This window comes from Antedon mediterranea, chromosome 10, assembly GCF_964355755.1.
Source record: "Antedon mediterranea chromosome 10, ecAntMedi1.1, whole genome shotgun sequence".
Taxonomy (NCBI): Eukaryota; Metazoa; Echinodermata; class Crinoidea; order Comatulida; family Antedonidae; genus Antedon; species Antedon mediterranea.
The window spans coordinates 1,468,257-1,488,064 of record NC_092679.1 but is presented as its reverse complement, the minus strand read 5'-3'; the positions used below and the strand labels follow the sequence as shown (position 1 = coordinate 1,488,064).

General features: G+C 37.3%; 1 protein-coding gene across 9 annotated transcripts in view; it reads left to right on the top strand.

The window, feature by feature from the left end:
* Positions 1-19,333, top strand: part of LOC140061008 (kinesin light chain-like) — a 38,414-nt gene extending 19,081 nt beyond the window's left edge. For 4 of the 9 annotated variants that reach the window (XM_072107403.1, XM_072107402.1, XM_072107399.1 and 1 more), the window contains exons 13-15: positions 3,537-3,655; positions 8,543-8,594; positions 16,168-19,333. In XM_072107403.1, coding sequence (XP_071963504.1) covers positions 3,537-3,655; positions 8,543-8,594; positions 16,168-16,266 — 270 coding nt within the window. In that variant the 3' untranslated portion in view covers positions 16,267-19,333. Of the gene's footprint in view, positions 1-3,536; positions 3,656-5,471; positions 5,514-8,542; positions 8,595-16,167 lie in introns of all 9 variants that reach the window. The other 5 variants (XM_072107396.1, XM_072107397.1, XM_072107395.1 and 2 more) reach the window with 2 other exon arrangements.
* Positions 19,334-19,808: the final 475 nt, after the last annotated feature.

The following is a 19,808-nucleotide window of genomic DNA, read 5'->3' as shown; positions in this document are numbered from 1 at the left end:
TATCTTTCATCTTAAAAGTGTTTCATTATCATTGTGTATCATATTGTCTTTTTAATTTTTCATTTGTTTTATTTGTATGTTGTATTAGTTGTTTTTTTTTTAAGATTGTCTTATTTTTTTTTCATCATCCTCAAACTTTATCTTCAACATGGATTTAGATTCAACAATATCCATCATTTTTTGTCGTCGTTCATTCCATCCACTGTTTCTATTATTTCTACTTCTACCATACCATCTTAATCTGCATTCCTACCTCTTGTCTCTACTTATCATTGTACTGTTATTTGTCATTAACTGCACCAACGCCATATTAACTAGGATTTGTAATCAATCTACACTGTTCTTGGTCTAGTTTAAAGATTGTTTTTTAATAGCGTAGCATCACAGAGTGCCATAGTTTAGATTCTAGATGTATTTTAGATGCGAATTAGCTATTCATTCTAAATTTACATTTTTTCTAAAGGTTATTTTATTATAAATAAAGCTTAGCCATTTTTTATTTAAATATTTAAAAATATGCATACTAATGAGACAGGTGGCTGAATGCTTTTGAACACCTGGTTTTAGCCACAAATGTTGTTATTGAATGATAAATTTTAACAACTAGGCTTTGGAACAGGAAGAGAAGAACAGTTGAAAGGTGAGATCGTAAAATGTTGCCCATAATTGAGGAACAAAAGCGTGCAAGTTTATTCAACAATAAAAAAAAACCACATCATATTAAAATTAAATTTCTTCCTACAGCATAAATGAAAGAATTGAATGATTCTTTTACAAAGAATATTTTTTTCAATTAACGTCAAACACTGTTTAATGTCTTCCAACCTTGTTAATATATGCAAATTTATTCATATTTTATTTGATATTGCCTTCATAAAAATCTACCTATTTATTGGATATCATTAATTGAAAATAACCAGTGCCCTTAAGGATTTGATGAAAGAAAAACTAAAATAATTTTATGGGGAAAAAATCAACATTTTGAAAATCTGAATTTTCAAAAATTCAATCGGATTAATGCTTGAATAATTTTATTTATTTATTATTATTTTTTAGCTTATTTGCAGAGTGTCACGTTATGAAACATGCTAATTTATTCCCAATACATCATTAATGGTACTCACTATGATTATGTAGATTTTTATGATTTTTAAAATAAAAAGCATCTTAATAATTTAACTGTTCGTGCTGGAACATTTTATCTTAACTTGTCATGATTTTATGCAATTGAACAATTTTCTAATAGCATGATCATTATTTTTTTTTTCTGTGTATGCCTGTTGAATGAGTCAGCAAAAATGTAGCAGACCTTTGCTAGTCTCCTTGATACAGCCAGCCTTTTGCTAGCCTCCATTTTACAGCTTGATCAGTCAAAATTGATGCATAAAAAGCATCTAACTACTTGCCCTATCATGATGCACGGAGGTTTACCAATTTTAAACTCTTTACCAGTATTTAAAAAAAATTAGATTAATTTATTTAACTGTTTAATTTTTTTAATTACTAGGTTAAAAATGTAGAAGCTATAATATGTATGTAAATTATATTAGGATATACCCTTTGCTTAAACCTAACCCCCATTCCTACTATTCTCGTTTTTATTTTTGTTCCTCTTTTGTTTCTAAATGATCCCTCTTATCTTTCTTACTTTTATAAACAATTCCTTTCAACTTCTCTGTTCAACCTCCTCTTCTGTTTGGAAAAAAAAATTCCGTAAGTAAATAATAAAGTTTATTTTTTGTTCATTCATTCAATTATTTTCAGTTTTCTTTATTTCACAAGCATTTCCATAAACTGAGCAGCATGTAGTTTTCTCTTTCTTGGTTTATTTTTATCTGCTTCCAACTTTTAGCAATATCTAAGTAAACAAGAGGATAGTTAAATAATAACAATATTTGAGTAGCTACCTTTATTGATGCATTCTGGTTATTACAAATAATTAAACTCACTACTGTTTTCTTTTCATAATATACATAATAAATACCAAATGACCCTCTATCAGTCATTCACTTCCTGTTGAGAGCATCTTGAAAAACAGTCCAGAACCACAGGGGAATTATTCATTCCTCTGTGCTCATGCCTTAATGTCCTAAAATAGACATCATTAGCTAACATTTTAGCAGCAGTATTTTCAGTGGTGTAACGGCTATGAGTGCTCACTGGTAAACTGGAGTGGGGTGGCCCTGGAGCTTATGGGCAGTAGCCAGAGGGGAAAAAACAGGCATTAAAATGGTTTAAAATGGCCAAGGCCTCCATCGTCAGAGGGCCACTTGGGGTTCCTAAACCATGGGCCTCAGACCTCTGTGTTTACGCTACTGAGTATTTTGTGGAAATAAGACTTCAATTTATCCTCTTGTCTACTTAGGTACACATCTTCTGTTAATTTTGAGACTTTAAAGGTCCTCAGTTTGGGTGTCATCACTGTGATGAGATATTATAGTCTAGTTTTTAAGGGAATTCCTTAAAATATTATTTTCGTTTGACTTCTGTAGCTACATTAAACTAGTATTCACATTTGTTGGTTTCAGGAGATCTTTAGCTGCGGTTTATCTTTTTTCCTATCTTTCACCGTACATGCTTTAAATTAAAAGACCATACAACCATTTCATTATGGAGAACATTATAGTTATCTGTAATTTCATTGCAATAGTTTGTTTACCTTAAGATAGCTCAAATGTCTTTAATATGCTTGCATTTAGTTGTTGCTTTGTTCTAGTTCTAATAAGGGTTCCATCAAATGTTAATTTAAATTCAGTTATATGGTACCCTGAGTACAATATGAGGAATTTATCCTGACCATGGTAAAGATGGACCAGAGTTAGTGGTATGCCCATGTATAGTACTTGGCAGCCATTTTATATTACTATAGTACAACAACAAAATTATCCCCAGCTTTAAATTTCATGTTTGGTTATATTTCTAATTCCTTCGTGCTACAGAATTACATGAAACTCTCTAAGACTGGAAAAGCGAGTTTAGCTTTTTAGGTGTTTAAGCAGCAGGTCAGTAGACAGAATGTACGAGTAATTACCTTTTATGCGCATTTAAAAGTTAAGAACTTTAAAATATCCAGTCTCAAGCCACCTGCAATCAATTTAAGACAACATGTTTAGCAAATTTATCTTAACTCTATAGACAGCATGCAAAAGTACTTGTAAAATATGGTGTTGGGTATCCTGGCAACCCTTTTGATTCATATACTGGTGTGATGCAATATTTCTTGCCAGAATTAGTTGTGGTTGTATTTTTGAGGTACTACCTAATATTGATTTCTTTGGTGTTTTATTTTTGTTTTGTATTTATTTGGTAGTTGTTTAAGATTATTCATATTTGGCTTCTATATCTTCAGCTACGCTGCCGCGTACCAGTTGGATCTGCTTTCTTAGAATCATCATCACCATATCAACTTCTCATACAGACTAGATTTCCATCATCATTTTATTCCATCAAAACAATGTTGTGATTATGATTTTTTAGTTTGACCTTTCTTTTCTAACTTCATTTTTTCGACCGTGTTATTTTCTCGCTCGTACCAGAATGGTGACGGTAAATTGAAGCGTAGCGGTTCCTTTTCAAAGCTTAGAGCATCAATACGTAGGAGCAGTGCTCGAATCGTCAACAAATTGAAAGGCAGGGAGTTCGAGGACGAAGCAGGGTGTGTATATTAACTACGTATAAACCTTTGTTTAAGTTGCTTATCATTTTACCGTTAAGTTTTCCACAAGCTTAAAAAAGAACACATGATCATTTTTCCTCTTAAAGAAAATATTTAAAAAACAAATTATCTGCTTGGGATGTAGGTTCAATAACAGATTTTGTTACCTTAGAGATACTGATCATTCATATGATGGTTAAATATATTTTATAATCTGTCATGTGATTGATTAAATTTATTACAAACATATTTCAATCATCATATATTGATTAATTTTACTGATTATGATATGGTTGGGGTGGGGTCGGGGGTCAATCTGAAATGTGTTTCACCAATCACATGATAGCTTTAGTGTATTTTTTATCATACGATGATTACAAAAATGATGTGATTGTTTTAAACAATAATGTGGTTGTGGTTTTAAGAATTTATGCGATTCAATTAACATTAGGCTTTTATAATAATTTCAAGATGCTCAAATTCACATGCCTTTAAACAAACATAATCTTGGCTTCTTTTATTAACATCATTAATGTTATCCCAATCATTTTAACATCAGTTTGTTACTTTTGACGTCATTAAAAAAACATCTTGTAAAATAAATGAATGAAAATTGGCCAAAGAGAGGGAGTGAAGAAGTAGAAGTCTTAGAAGAAAGTCCAGTTTTATTTTCTCAATGCATTCAATTTTCTTTCTACATACACTTTATTTTTGTTTATAATTTTGTTTCATTATTTTATTTAATTTACTAACAACATGCATGTTATTTTTTGTTTTGTTGCTTTTTGCTTTTATCATCTGCTTTGTTATTTTTAAGTTATTTTGTGTTCAGTTTTCACTCATTTATTTTTGCCTGATCAGATTTCCCTAAACTCCATCTGTTCACTATCAAGCATGTTTGCTGCCATCACTCTTTCAGCAATTAGACACACACCATGACACGTTTGCTGCCATCACTCTTTCAGCAACTTGACACAACCATGACAAATACACTATCATATACAGTATTACTACACCCAATCATGAAGAAATGAATCATCAAAACTTTAGTATAGAGTAATGTCAAATCCATAATAGTAAAGAAAAAAAAACAAATATTTGTTTTGATGTTGATTATTTAAATAATTGCAAAAGAGAACCGTGCACATCCTGTCGGCACAGCAACTAAAACGTCCATCCTATGTTCCTCAGTAAGCCACTGTTGTTACCATAGTCAATTCCACAATGCACTATTTTAATATTTTCCTATTTTGTCGAGCATGTAGCAAGCAAACCCCCACTTTTTCTTGAAGTGTGCTTAATTCTAGAAACTAAAGACCAGTAACGATATTTTGACCGTTTAAAAAAAAAACGAAACCTACTGTAAAAATCCTGTTTACAGGCTTGTTGCACCTATCAATAAAGAATATTTATGTGCGTCACACCGTGGTATATACGTAGCAACTATCAATTCCAATTAAGAGCACATTATCTAAATTGTGCTGTGCCCAGTGGTATCATTTTACAGTTCTATTTTCCCCTTCCATCTTATAATACAATAAACTAAAAAATAACAGAAGACTCTATTATAATTTTATAAATTCCAAATTGCATATTTCTGCTATAATTTACTGATCCTACTCCTATGATTTAACATTCCAATTCCAATGTTACTTTCTCGCCATTTCAACATACAACATTCAACCTCAATATATTTTTTTAGTCAAGCATATCACATTTATGTTCCTTCCCGTACTAATAAAACATTATTTAATTTTAAAAAGAACAAAGTTAGTTTTAACTTGCAAACATTTTGTTTTTAATTGTGCAACAAAAGGTCTGATATATTTGGGGAGTTCGTGGACATGGTCAAGTCGGGGTGAGTGGGTTGTGTGAGGGCTCCTGTTAGACGTGAGTTGGTAGCGCTAGAGCTTGAATTGTTGTCAGTGGTGACATATGTGAAATCAAAAAAATACATGCGGTGTCTTGCATAAGCAAAGAGGGCAGCAAGCAGGCGTTGATTCTGGTTGACGACTTCTTTGCTTATCGTTGTTTATCCACCATGTTTTACCATGTACAGTAGTTTTAATATCAATCTATGTTTTGTTTATGTATTAGATTTTCATTAATCAGGTTATTTATAATTTCTTCCTCTCCTCCCAAATACAACATTGCACTAATTAAGATGATGCACTCTAGTCCATCACTGGTATATCTATGGTACTACTACCAGTGATATAAGACTATTGCACACAGCTTTGAGAACAGTGTACTTCGTTACAGTCTCTATCATGTACTATTAGGGCATTATAGTGTTAAATTACATAAAGTTCATCGCGTGTTGGGCATGCTTAAAGTGTCAGCAGGGCGTATGGATAATTGTGCTCGGTCGCAGAGATTCTGTCAAAGTTGCGAATTTCTTAGAAATACAGTTCACATGATAAATGGCATAGCTGAAGATTAGTCAAGATTTTGAATACCAGTTTCCTTACACCGTTTCTTTAGGAACTTGTAATGTACCTATTTATTTTTTAGTACTGTTGTCATAGGACCATTTTTAATTTTCTCTGTATTGAAATAAGATGGTTTTTTGAAAATTAGTTTGTGATATCATTCAAGGCAGTTGAATTTCATTTAAACTTAATAGTGTAATATCAGAAATAAATAATGATATAAAGCAACATCATGCTGCGATAGTTATAAAAACTGCTTTTAAGTGATTTCAACCCCAATTCAGAAGAGACATCTCTTGGTGACTTATTTGGAAAACCAGTAAATTGATTCTTTAGAATTAGGCCTAACAACATGTCATATTCTTGATCCGTTTTTTTTTTTTCGAAAATGAAAACTATGTAAAGCAAATTCATTATAGTGTTTGTGTAACACCGATATCTGCACGAAGAGTGACAACAATATTTTCTGTAGTTTTATTATTAAAATTAAACATGATATATTTTAGTTGCAGACTTATTGAAGCCGAGTCAACCATCTCGGTTCCTTGAGGTAAACAAGCTCTCTAGTCTGTAAATTCTACAACAAATTATTTTCAAGTTTGTCCTTAAATTCTTAATTTTCTTCGGTAATTTTGAAAGTATTATCAAAGCCGAAATTAGACAAGTTTTTTTTTTGTTAGTTTATTTAGTTTATCTGTCTAACACGAGAATGATTTTTTCCTTTTTTTATGCTCTCTGATATTCGTTTAGACAATAATATTGTATCAATAGAACAATCGGTGTTTAACCAAACTTTGTAAATGTTGTAGTAAACTACAAATAATGTATTATTACTAATAATCTGTTATAAGGCCGTAACTGTTGGTGTTATGCATGGATTTTAAGTAAATATATTTCTATTGTATACTTTTAAACTACGAAACTTTAAATTATTTGAGATTCATACAACCTTTGTTTATTACACTTTCAGATAGATATATTTTTATAGAAAAATAACACATTTGTATACAACAACAAAAAATGGTATCAAATGTGTTAATTGTTAAATTTAATATTGTAGTTAACTGAGAAGTTTGTATGACTATGTAATAAGTTTACATCATAAATTATGTTATTATGTATTAAATTACTGCTTAGATATATAATCTAGACTTTAGGTTAGACATTGTACAAATGAGTCTATAAGGGTTCATTCTTAATTCCACAGCATGCAGATCATATTGAACTACTAACAGCATGTTATGTTATCATACTTATTTTATTTCCTTCCCTACTATAAGCGCTGTACTTATCGTCAAGTAAATAGAATTTTTAAAATATATTAAATTTAGGTTGATTCTGATTGGAATCATCATTAAAGATGTGTAAAGTACATGAAATTAGATTAGATTACTACTTTGTATAGATAGGTTATTTTAGAAATATCAAATGTTAATATTTCTAGGGCCCCATGATTGCTGGTTTTTCTCATAGTTTCAGATCTTCAGATACTAACTAATTCTCATGTTGTTTTTTTTTCCCCTTATTTTGACTCTACTAGACGAAGGTATTATTTAGTACAATGACTTCAAAACTACATGTTTTATTTTTTAAACTGCTCATCGATAAAACATGATTGTACACTGTTCTCATGGCTCACGTTACGCAATGCATGATAAAACCCTGCACGTTACGCCGCCTGTTTTTGCACCGCTTTTTTTTTTGCACCGCTAGACTGTTTTGGTGAATGTTTGTTTTTACCCATTTTTGCATGTGGGTGTTTTTTCTTGTGTGTAATAAGATTGCTTTCTTAAAATGTACATGTATATGTATGCTTAATGAATGTAGTATGTAAAATATGTATTGACTTATTATGTGTAGATATGAAGTTACAGAAAGAAATTAACCTCAAAGTCCATTAATCAATTAGTTGACCGACGATCAAACCCATTCTTTTGTCACGTTGGGCGAGCATTTATATCTAGGGAGAGTGCTAGGGGAACACTTCCCTTTTTTGACAGATAAAATGAATCTACTTTTTAATATTTATTTTTGATATTAATATATGTTAGTGCTCTCCCATTTAAAATTTTTTTTAATCTCCTATCTAAGTGAATACAATTTAAGGGAATTTACTGAGTGAATAGTGAAATACTTTTTAAGAGAAGTATCTCACTTAAGTGTGATTAGTGAATTGGCCACTTGATCTGCCCCTGGTATAAAAAAATTTTTTTGATATAAACAATACAATTTAATAATTTTTCTAAACATTTGACTATAAAGAAAATTTCATATGCGAAAAATGTTATTGCATGCATGTAAGCTATTGTGTCTTGAAGTCGTTACCTGCCATGTTGTGGACGTCCCTCACATTCTGATTTTTAAGTACCGTAACAAAATATTGAATTCTTTATGTTTTGATTATTTTTTTCATGTTCATATTAATTTTATTGATTTTTATCTTGAAACTTTGCAGAATGAAAAGAGCTAGTTCGATGTCTGTCTTAAATATGAAATTGAATGATGATGTAAGTAAAAATAACCGATTTTAAACAATAACTGACTTTAAAAAATAACTGACTTTAAACAATAACTGATTTTAAACAATAACCGATTTTAAACAATAACTGACTTTAAACAATAACTGACTTTAAACAATAACTGACTTTAAACAATAGCAGACTTTAAACAATAACTGACTTTAAACAATAACTGACTTTAAACAATAACTGACTTTAAACAATAACTGACTTTAAACAATAACCGATTTTAAACAATAACCGACTTTAAACAATAACTGACTTTAAACAATAACTGACTTTAAACAATAACCGATTTTAAACAATAACCGATTTTAAACAATAACTGACTTTAAACAATAGCAGACTTTAAACAATAACTGACTTTAAACAATAACTGACTTTAAACAATAACTGACTTTAAACAATAACTGACTTTAAACAATAGCAGACTTTAAACAATAACTGACTTTAAACAATAACTGACTTTAAACAATAACTGACTTTAAACAATATCGTATTCTACCATACTGTATTATAATGAATGGTTTTCTGATATTCATTTGGTAACAAACTTTTGTTGGTTGATTTCAACTGCATAGATAAAAAAAACAATTACTTACCAACGCAGCTTATGTGGTAAAAGGTGGGGATTCCATGTTGGCCGCCATATTGGATCCAAGATGACAGCTAATTTTTTAATGTAAATTAGTTTAAAACATTCCAAATACCCCATGTATATGGATGCGTGCAGTAGTGAAAATTATGTTTAAAAAGAATGTGTTCCCTCCTGTGTAACTGGTGAACCTCGAGTTCACTGTTGGTTGGGAGAATGTGTTCCCTCCTGTGTAACTGGTGAACCTCGAGTTCACTGTTGGTTGGGAGAATGTGTTCCCTCCTGTGTAACTGGTGAACCTCGAGTTCACTGTTGGTTGGGAGAATGTGTTCCCTCCTGTGTAACTGGTGAACCTCGAGTTCACTGTTGGTTGGGAGAATGTGTTCCCTCCTGTGTAACTGGTGAACCTCGAGTTCACTGTTGGTTGGGAGAATGTGTTCCCTCCTGTGTAACTGGTGAACCTCGAGTTCACTGTTGGTTGGGAGAATGTGTTCCCTCCTGTGTAACTGGTGAACCTCAAGTTCACTGTTGGTTGGGAGAATGTGTTCCCTCCTGTGTAACTGGTGAACCTCAAGTTCACTGTTGGTTGGGAGAATGTGTTCCCTCCTGTGTAACTGGTGAACCTCGAGTTCACTGTTGGTTGGGAGAATGTGTTCCCTCCTGTGTAACTGGTGAACCTCGAGTTCACTGTTGGTTGGGAGAATGTGTTCCCTCCTGTGTAACTGGTGAATCTCGAGTTCACTGTTGGTTGGGAGAATGTGTTCCCTCCTGTGTAACTGGTGAACCTCGAGTTCACTGTTGGTTGGGAGAATGTGTTCCCTCCTGTGTAACTGGTGAACCTCGAGTTCACTGTTGGTTGGGAGAATGTGTTCCCTCCTGTGTAACTGGTGAACCTCGAGTTCACTGTTGGTTGGGAGAATGTGTTCTCTCCTGTGTAACTGGTGAACCTCGAGTTCACTGTTGGTTGGGAGAATGTGTTCCCTCCTGTGTAACTGGTGAACCTCGAGTTCACTGTTGGTTGGGAGAATGTGTTCTCTCCTGTGTAACTGGTGAACCTCGAGTTCACTGTTGGTTGGGAGAATGTGTTCCCTCCTGTGTAACTGGTGAACCTCGAGTTCACTGTTGGTTGGGAGAATGTGTTCCCTCCTGTGTAACTGTTGAACCTCAAGTTCACTGTTGGTTGGGAGAATGTGTTCCCTCCTGTGTAACTGGTGAACCTCGAGTTCACTGTTGGTTGGGAGAATGTGTTCCCTCCTGTGTAACTGGTGAACCTCGAGTTCACTGTTGGTTGGGAGAATGTGTTCCCTCCTGTGTAACTGTTGAACCTCGAGTTCACTGTTGGTTGGGAGAATGTGTTCCCTCCTGTGTAACTGGTGAACCTCGAGTTCACTGTTGGTTGGGAGAATGTGTTCCCTCCTGTGTAACTGGTGAACCTCGAGTTCACTGTTGGTTGGGAGAATGTGTTCCCTCCTGTGTAACTGGTGAACCTCGAGTTCACTGTTGGTTGGGAGAATGTGTTCCCTCCTGTGTAACTGGTGAACCTCGAGTTCACTGTTGGTTGGGAGAATGTGTTCCCTCCTGTGTAACTGGTGAACCTCGAGTTCACTGTTGGTTGGGAGAATGTGTTCCCTCCTGTGTAACTGGTGAACCTCGAGTTCACTGTTGGTTGGGAGAATGTGTTCCCTCCTGTGTAACTGGTGAACCTCGAGTTCACTGTTGGTTGGGAGAATGTGTTCCCTCCTGTGTAACTGGTGAACCTCGAGTTCACTGTTGGTTGGGAGAATGTGTTCCCTCCTGTGTAACTGTTGAACCTCGAGTTCACTGTTGGTTGGGAGAATGTGTTCCCTCCTGTGTAACTGGTGAACCTCGAGTTCACTGTTGGTTGGGAGAATGTGTTCCCTCCTGTGTAACTGGTGAACCTCGAGTTCACTGTTGGTTGGGAGAATGTGTTCCCTCCTGTGTAACTGTTGAACCTCAAGTTCACTGTTGGTTGGGAGAATGTGTTCCCTCCTGTGTAACTGGTGAACCTCGAGTTCACTGTTGGTTGGGAGAATGTGTTCCCTCCTGTGTAACTGGTGAACCTCGAGTTCACTGTTGGTTGGGAGAGTGTGTTCCCTCCTGTGTAACTGGTGAACCTCGAGTTCACTGTTGGTTGGGAGAGTGTGTTCCCTCCTGTGTAACTGGTGAACCTCGAGTTCACTGTTGGTTGGGAGAATGTGTTCCCTCCTGTGTAACTGGTGAACCTCGAGTTCACTGTTGGTTGGGAGAATGTGTTCCCTCCTGTGTAACTGGTGAACCTCGAGTTCACTGTTGGTTGGGAGAATGTGTTCCCTCCTGTGTAACTGGTGAACCTCGAGTTCACTGTTGGTTGGGAGAATGTGTTCCCTCCTGTGTAACTGGTGAACCTCGAGTTCACTGTTGGTTGGGAGAATGTGTTCCCTCCTGTGTAACTGGTGAACCTCGAGTTCACTGTTGGTTGGGAGAATGTGTTCCCTCCTGTGTAACTGGTGAACCTCGAGTTCACTGTTGGTTGGGAGAATGTGTTCCCTCCTGTGTAACTGGTGAACCTCAAGTTCACTGTTGGTTGGGAGAATGTGTTCCCTCCTGTGTAACTGGTGAACCTCGAGTTCACTGTTGGTTGGGAGAATGTGTTCCCTCCTGTGTAACTGGTGAACCTCGAGTTCACTGTTGGTTGGGAGAATGTGTTCCCTCCTGTGTAACTGGTGAACCTCGAGTTCACTGTTGGTTGGGAGAATGTGTTCCCTCCTGTGTAACTGGTGAACCTCGAGTTCACTGTTGGTTGGGAGAATGTGTTCCCTCCTGTGTAACTGGTGAACCTCGAGTTCACTGTTGGTTGGGAGAATGTGTTCCCTCCTGTGTAACTGGTGAACCTCGAGTTCACTGTTGGTTGGGAGAATGTGTTCCCTCCTGTGTAACTGGTGAACCTCAAGTTCACTGTTGGTTGGGAGAATGTGTTCCCTCCTGTGTAACTGTTGAACCTCGAGTTCACTGTTGGTTGGGAGAATGTGTTCCCTCCTGTGTAACTGGTGAACCTCAAGTTCACTGTTGGTTGGGAGAATGTGTTCCCTCCTGTGTAACTGGTGAACCTCGAGTTCACTGTTGGTTGGGAGAGTGTGTTCCCTCCTGTGTAACTGGTGAACCTCAAGTTCACTGTTGGTTGGGAGAATGTGTTCCCTCCTGTGTAACTGGTGAACCTCGAGTTCACTGTTGGTTGGGAGAATGTGTTCCCTCCTGTGTAACTGGTGAACCTCGAGTTCACTGTTGGTTGGGAGAATGTGTTCCCTCCTGTGTAACTGGTGAACCTCAAGTTCACTGTTGGTTGGGAGAATGTGTTCCCTCCTGTGTAACTGGTGAACCTCGAGTTCACTGTTGGTTGGGAGAATGTGTTCCCTCCTGTGTAACTGGTGAACCTCAAGTTCACTGTTGGTTGGGAGAGTGTGTTCCCTCCTGTGTAACTGGTGAACCTCGAGTTCACTGTTGGTTGGGAGAGTGTGTTCCCTCCTGTGTAACTGGTGAACCTCGAGTTCACTGTTGGTTGGGAGAATGTGTTCCCTCCTGTGTAACTGGTGAACCTCAAGTTCACTGTTGGTTGGGAAAATGTGTTCCCTCCTGTGTAACTGGTGAACCTCGAGTTCACTGTTGGTTGGGAGAATGTGTTCCCTCCTGTGTAACTGGTGAACCTCGAGTTCACTGTTGGTTGGGAGAATGTGTTCCCTCCTGTGTAACTGGTGAACCTCGAGTTCACTGTTGGTTGGGAGAATGTGTTCCCTCCTGTGTAACTGGTGAACCTCGAGTTCACTGTTGGTTGGGAGAATGTGTTCCCTCCTGTGTAACTGGTGAACCTCGAGTTCACTGTTGGTTGGGAGAATGTGTTCCCTCCTGTGTAACTGGTGAACCTCGAGTTCACTGTTGGTTGGGAGAATGTGTTCCCTCCTGTGTAACTGGTGAACCTCGAGTTCACTGTTGGTTGGGAGAATGTGTTCCCTCCTGTGTAACTGGTGAACCTCAAGTTCACTGTTGGTTGGGAGAATGTGTTCCCTCCTGTGTAACTGGTGAACCTCGAGTTCACTGTTGGTTGGGAGAATGTGTTCCCTCCTGTGTAACTGGTGAACCTCGAGTTCACTGTTGGTTGGGAGAATGTGTTCCCTCCTGTGTAACTGGTGAACCTCGAGTTCACTGTTGGTTGGGAGAATGTGTTCCCTCCTGTGTAACTGTTGAACCTCAAGTTCACTGTTGGTTGGGAGAATGTGTTCCCTCCTGTGTAACTGGTGAACCTCGAGTTCACTGTTGGTTGGGAGAATGTGTTCCCTCCTGTGTAACTGGTGAACCTCGAGTTCACTGTTGGTTGGGAGAGTGTGTTCCCTCCTGTGTAACTGGTGAACCTCAAGTTCACTGTTGGTTGGGAGAATGTGTTCCCTCCTGTGTAACTGGTGAACCTCGAGTTCACTGTTGGTTGGGAGAATGTGTTCCCTCCTGTGTAACTGGTGAACCTCAAGTTCACTGTTGGTTGGGAGAATGTGTTCCCTCCTGTGTAACTGTTGAACCTCAAGTTCACTGTTGGTTGGGAGAATGTGTTCCCTCCTGTGTAACTGGTGAACCTCGAGTTCACTGTTGGTTGGGAGAATGTGTTCCCTCCTGTGTAACTGGTGAACCTCGAGTTCACTGTTGGTTGGGAGAATGTGTTCCCTCCTGTGTAACTGGTGAACCTCGAGTTCACTGTTGGTTGGGAGAATGTGTTCCCTCCTGTGTAACTGGTGAACCTCGAGTTCACTGTTGGTTGGGAGAATGTGTTCCCTCCTGTGTAACTGGTGAACCTCGAGTTCACTGTTGGTTGGGAGAATGTGTTCCCTCCTGTGTAACTGGTGAACCTCGAGTTCACTGTTGGTTGGGAGAATGTGTTCCCTCCTGTGTAACTGGTGAACCTCGAGTTCACTGTTGGTTGGGAGAGTGTGTTCCCTCCTGTGTAACTGGTGAACCTCGAGTTCACTGTTGGTTGGGAGAATGTGTTCCCTCCTGTGTAACTGGTGAACCTCAAGTTCACTGTTGGTTGGGAGAATGTGTTCCCTCCTGTGTAACTGGTGAACCTCGAGTTCACTGTTGGTTGGGAGAATGTGTTCCCTCCTGTGTAACTGGTGAACCTCAAGTTCACTGTTGGTTGGGAGAATGTGTTCCCTCCTGTGTAACTGGTGAACCTCGAGTTCACTGTTGGTTGGGAGAGTGTGTTCCCTCCTGTGTAACTGGTGAACCTCGAGTTCACTGTTGGTTGGGAGAGTGTGTTCCCTCCTGTGTAACTGGTGAACCTCGAGTTCACTGTTGGTTGGGAGAATGTGTTCCCTCCTGTGTAACTGGTGAACCTCGAGTTCACTGTTGGTTGGGAGAATGTGTTCCCTCCTGTGTAACTGGTGAACCTCGAGTTCACTGTTGGTTGGGAGAGTGTGTTCCCTCCTGTGTAACTGTTGAACCTCGAGTTCACTGTTGGTTGGGAGAATGTGTTCCCTCCTGTGTAACTGGTGAACCTCGAGTTCACTGTTGGTTGGGAGAATGTGTTCCCTCCTGTGTAACTGGTGAACCTCGAGTTCACTGTTGGTTGGGAGAGTGTGTTCCCTCCTGTGTAACTGGTGAACCTCGAGTTCACTGTTGGTTGGGAGAGTGTGTTCCCTCCTGTGTAACTGGTGAACCTCGAGTTCACTGTTGGTTGGGAGAATGTGTTCCCTCCTGTGTAACTGGTGAACCTCGAGTTCACTGTTGGTTGGGAGAATGTGTTCCCTCCTGTGTAACTGGTGAACCTCAAGTTCACTGTTGGTTGGGAGAATGTGTTCCCTCCTGTGTAACTGGTGAACCTCGAGTTCACTGTTGGTTGGGAGAATGTGTTCCCTCCTGTGTAACTGTTGAACCTCAAGTTCACTGTTGGTTGGGAGAATGTGTTCCCTCCTGTGTAACTGGTGAACCTCGAGTTCACTGTTGGTTGGGAGAATGTGTTCCCTCCTGTGTAACTGGTGAACCTCGAGTTCACTGTTGGTTGGGAGAATGTGTTCCCTCCTGTGTAACTGGTGAACCTCGAGTTCACTGTTGGTTGGGAGAATGTGTTCCCTCCTGTGTAACTGGTGAACCTCGAGTTCACTGTTGGTTGGGAGAATGTGTTCCCTCCTGTGTAACTGGTGAACCTCGAGTTCACTGTTGGTTGGGAGAATGTGTTCCCTCCTGTGTAACTGGTGAACCTCGAGTTCACTGTTGGTTGGGAGAATGTGTTCCCTCCTGTGTAACTGGTGAACCTCGAGTTCACTGTTGGTTGGGAGAATGTGTTCCCTCCTGTGTAACTGGTGAACCTCGAGTTCACTGTTGGTTGGGAGAATGTGTTCCCTCCTGTGTAACTGGTGAACCTCGAGTTCACTGTTGGTTGGGAGAATGTGTTCCCTCCTGTGTAACTGGTGAACCTCGAGTTCACTGTTGGTTGGGAGAGTGTGTTCCCTCCTGTGTAACTGGTGAACCTCGAGTTCACTGTTGGTTGGGAGAGTGTGTTCCCTCCTGTGTAACTGGTGAACCTCGAGTTCACTGTTGGTTGGGAGAATGTGTTCCCTCCTGTGTAACTGGTGAACCTCGAGTTCACTGTTGGTTGGGAGAATGTGTTCCCTCCTGTGTAACTGGTGAACCTCGAGTTCACTGTTGGTTGGGAGAGTGTGTTCCCTCCTGTGTAACTGGTGAACCTCAAGTTCACTGTTGGTTGGGAGAATGTGTTCCCTCCTGTGTAACTGGTGAACCTCGAGTTCACTGTTGGTTGGGAAAATAAATAAACAAATAAAAGGGCAACATTATGTGTCTTATAAACTATAGAATAGTTTGCAAGATATAGTATGCTGTATATTGTATTCTTTATGCCGGGTTTAGTTAGTACACTCCATAAAGCATTTCCCTGATGCAATCGTTTCCCAATATTTTTTCTCGTAGGGTACGCCACCACCACGTCAACTAAGTCAAAGAGGACGAGTCGGTAGCCACGACACCCTTACAACTCGCAGCAGAAGAAACAACGGCGACTATATGTAACCTTTGTAAAACTCGTTTATTGTCATGTATTCCACGGTGTGTACGTCCAATTCCCTGTGTGCTGTCGTCAATCACCACTGTGCAAATACATACGTAATTATAGCTTCACGTACAATGTGATTTGAGGGCGCTTTATTGGGCATTACCTTTTTAATGTCTAAAAATGATAAAATATAACGGATTCAATTGTATCTGATTGTTAATATAATTGATAAATATGTTGCGCAATAACTGGATTATTATTTTTTTTTCAAATGGTTATACCCAATCAATCGAGGGCGCCCTATTGGTGCGTTTAAACGGCTGTCATCTTTAAAGTTGTACGTTTGCACTTTTGATTGGATATTGTATCTCTATGGTAATGAATGCTGTATGTATGAATAGGCTGACCGCTTCTAAATGTAATATATATATAGACTTATAATATGCATAAAGCTAAATGAATTCTACCATCAGATTCCAGTTAATTGACTAAAAACCATTATAATGTTTTTCGTTTTTTGATGAATATTCATTATGACTGATTTGCATATACAACAAAATTACATAATTGTAGAATTATATTTTACCATATTTATAGAAAATATTTGGCTCTTAAAAATGTTGCAGAATGTTGCTTTATTTTGAAAATAATATGATGTATATACAAAAACTGAATTAGTATCTGCAATCTATTGGTTAAATTGTATTATTTTGAAATTATAATTTAATTATAAATTGATTGAATATCCTTAAATTGAATTATTTTCTTTTGTTTTATAATAAAAAAAGAAAATATAAATAAGTTTAAAATTAAAAGTTTATGACATAACATATCATGATTACATGATAAAAGACAAGCATATTATACTTGCGGCATTGATATCATGAGCTTGTTACTGTCTCAGGCAGTGATAGCACACACATGTGATCACTATACGCAATTTTTTTTTTTTTTTTTTTTTTTTTCGTTTTAAAAATTAGGGATTGTTTGCATAAGTAAACAAGCACATAAATACTGCATAAAATGATATATCTTAGCTTCTGCATTGATAAATTGTATTGAAATAAGAAAACATTACCGTTCTGTGGAGGTGCATTGAATTATTGGTTGAATGTTTTGGGAGGAAAATAACCCACCCTATAGCTTTTGAATTTTACCATCGAGACATTTATTCTTTTACTGCCTATATGCTTCTTATACCTTGAATTCGTAATGTCTATGGCAAGCATAATTGTTTTTTTGTTTAATGTGAATTATTTTAATTTGTTATATTACATAAAGAAACCCAGAATAACTATTCATTGTTAAGTTAAAACACTGTGTTGTTATGTTCATAAGAACCTCTATTAAGGGGACATTTACAGAGGCACCTTAGGAACCCAACAATATGGCTTGTGGACACCTACAGAGGTGCCAGCAAAGTCTCCCATGAATAGGGGTTGGCTAAGTGGTAAAACATATATTACCCTTGTTTGTTTAACAGTAAAGTGTCCCCTTAATATAGGTGTACCATGAATAGGGGTTGGGGACACCTGCAGTGACGCCTTGGGGACCCAACAATGTGTCCCTTAATAATAGAGGTGTCCCTAAATAGGTCTGTTCCATGAATAGGGGTTGGGGACACCTGCAGTGACGCCTTGGGGACCCAAAAATGTGTCCCTTAATAATAGAGGTGTCCCTAAATAGGTCTGTACCATGAATAGGGGTTGGGGACACCTGCAGTGACGCCTTGGGGACCCAACAATGTGTCCCTTACTGTCCCATGAATAGGGGTTGGGGACACCTGCAGTGACGCCTTGGGGACCCAACAATGTGTCCCTTAATAATAGAGGTGTCCCTAAATAGGTCTGTCCTATGAATAGGGGTTGGCTATAGTGTTAAATTTTGGTTATGTAAATATTTTATAGGTGGTATTTGAAAGGATGTAATAGAAAGGTTTTAAGATCATGTTGATTTGTGACTCAGTCAATTGATCATTTTGATTTAAAGCTGCTAATTTATTGATTTATTGAATTATTGATTAGAGTATATTTCGCAAATCTATTTTATTTTTTTTATTTACAATTGTATTTAGTTGTGATGGGTTTAGTTTTTATTATTTAAAATGACAATGGTTTATCTGTTTTAAAATTTATTACAGAATTATTTATGTGATGTTATAGATTATTATTTGAATAATAATTCATGCAATTATTAAAATTTTTTTGTTGTTTTTTTTTATGTTGTAGAGCCCAAATGAAGGAGGCACATCCAATAATTATCCTCTTAATAGGTTCTAATCTAATTGTATTTTTTTTATTGAATGTTAAAAGATATAATATATATAAAAAATACACCCAATTATTTAAATGTTTTATTTTATTTCTTGATGAAACTCCAAGAAAGTATTTCAATATTATTTGTTTTGGAATTTTGGTTACAACTACTTCTGTCTGAAATTGCAATACATTATTTTCTCAAAATTTTGTAAATTATAGGTTTTCTAAATATTACTTAGAATGAAGCAACCAAGTTAAGCGTGGTTCCCACTAGCGACGCAACGCAAGGACGTAACGCAACGCAAGGACGTAACGCAACGCAAGTGAATTGACCAATCACAAGCGATGGCTTATTCGCTTGTGATTGCTAACTGTCTATAACTTCGCTTGTCATTGGTTAAAACGCTTGCGTTGCGTTTACGTCCTTGCGTTACGTTCTAGTGGGAACCAAGCTTTAAAGAATTTTGACTTACAACACATAATAATGAGAGATTGTATCGTGTACAATGTATCTTGTAGTGCTGAGAAAAATACGATATTGTGGCGGCGGCAGTGGTGCATCTAAGTGCAGTTATAGTAATTATATCCCGTCAAAATTCAGATTATTAATTATGAATAGAAAAATGTTTCATATTGTATGAAAAAAGGTTTCGAGCAAGCGAAACAATTTCTTGATTGGTCCCTCCCTCCCCTACTTTAGATACTCCACTGCAATTAAATAAATCACACGATGTGTGTAATATGATGACGTCATCAAAACGCTTGTAGTGTAATTGCTATGGCAACATGTCGATGAAGAAATAAATGAAATAAATGTTGCAATTAATTTGTTTCCATCATCTCTTTATCTGTGTCAAATTATATTATACTAATGTTTTATGCAATATATACGCTGGGGCGGATCCAAGGGGTCGTCTTCAAATTGTAATGCAAAAGATAGGATTAAGCTCAGCCCTTCATTTCACCATTTTTTCACGCGTAATAATAACGTTAAGTCAAAGAACTTCGTGAAATTGTTTATTATATACATTTGTCAATGTTTTTAAATTAATTTCTGCACATTAATGCAGTAATTGACATTAAATACCATCTGGACATTACATAACGCTTGCATGTTCCCTAGGTAATTAATTAGGCAAAATGTTTACAAACAAGGACTGATGACTCATTAAAGCATAATCAATGTAATTATATTACTCAATCTAATCAATCAATCAATCGGCGTCACTACTTCCAAAAAACACAAGTTGCTGAAACATATCATTATCAATTAATGATTTCTACAATATGATAGCTTCCTA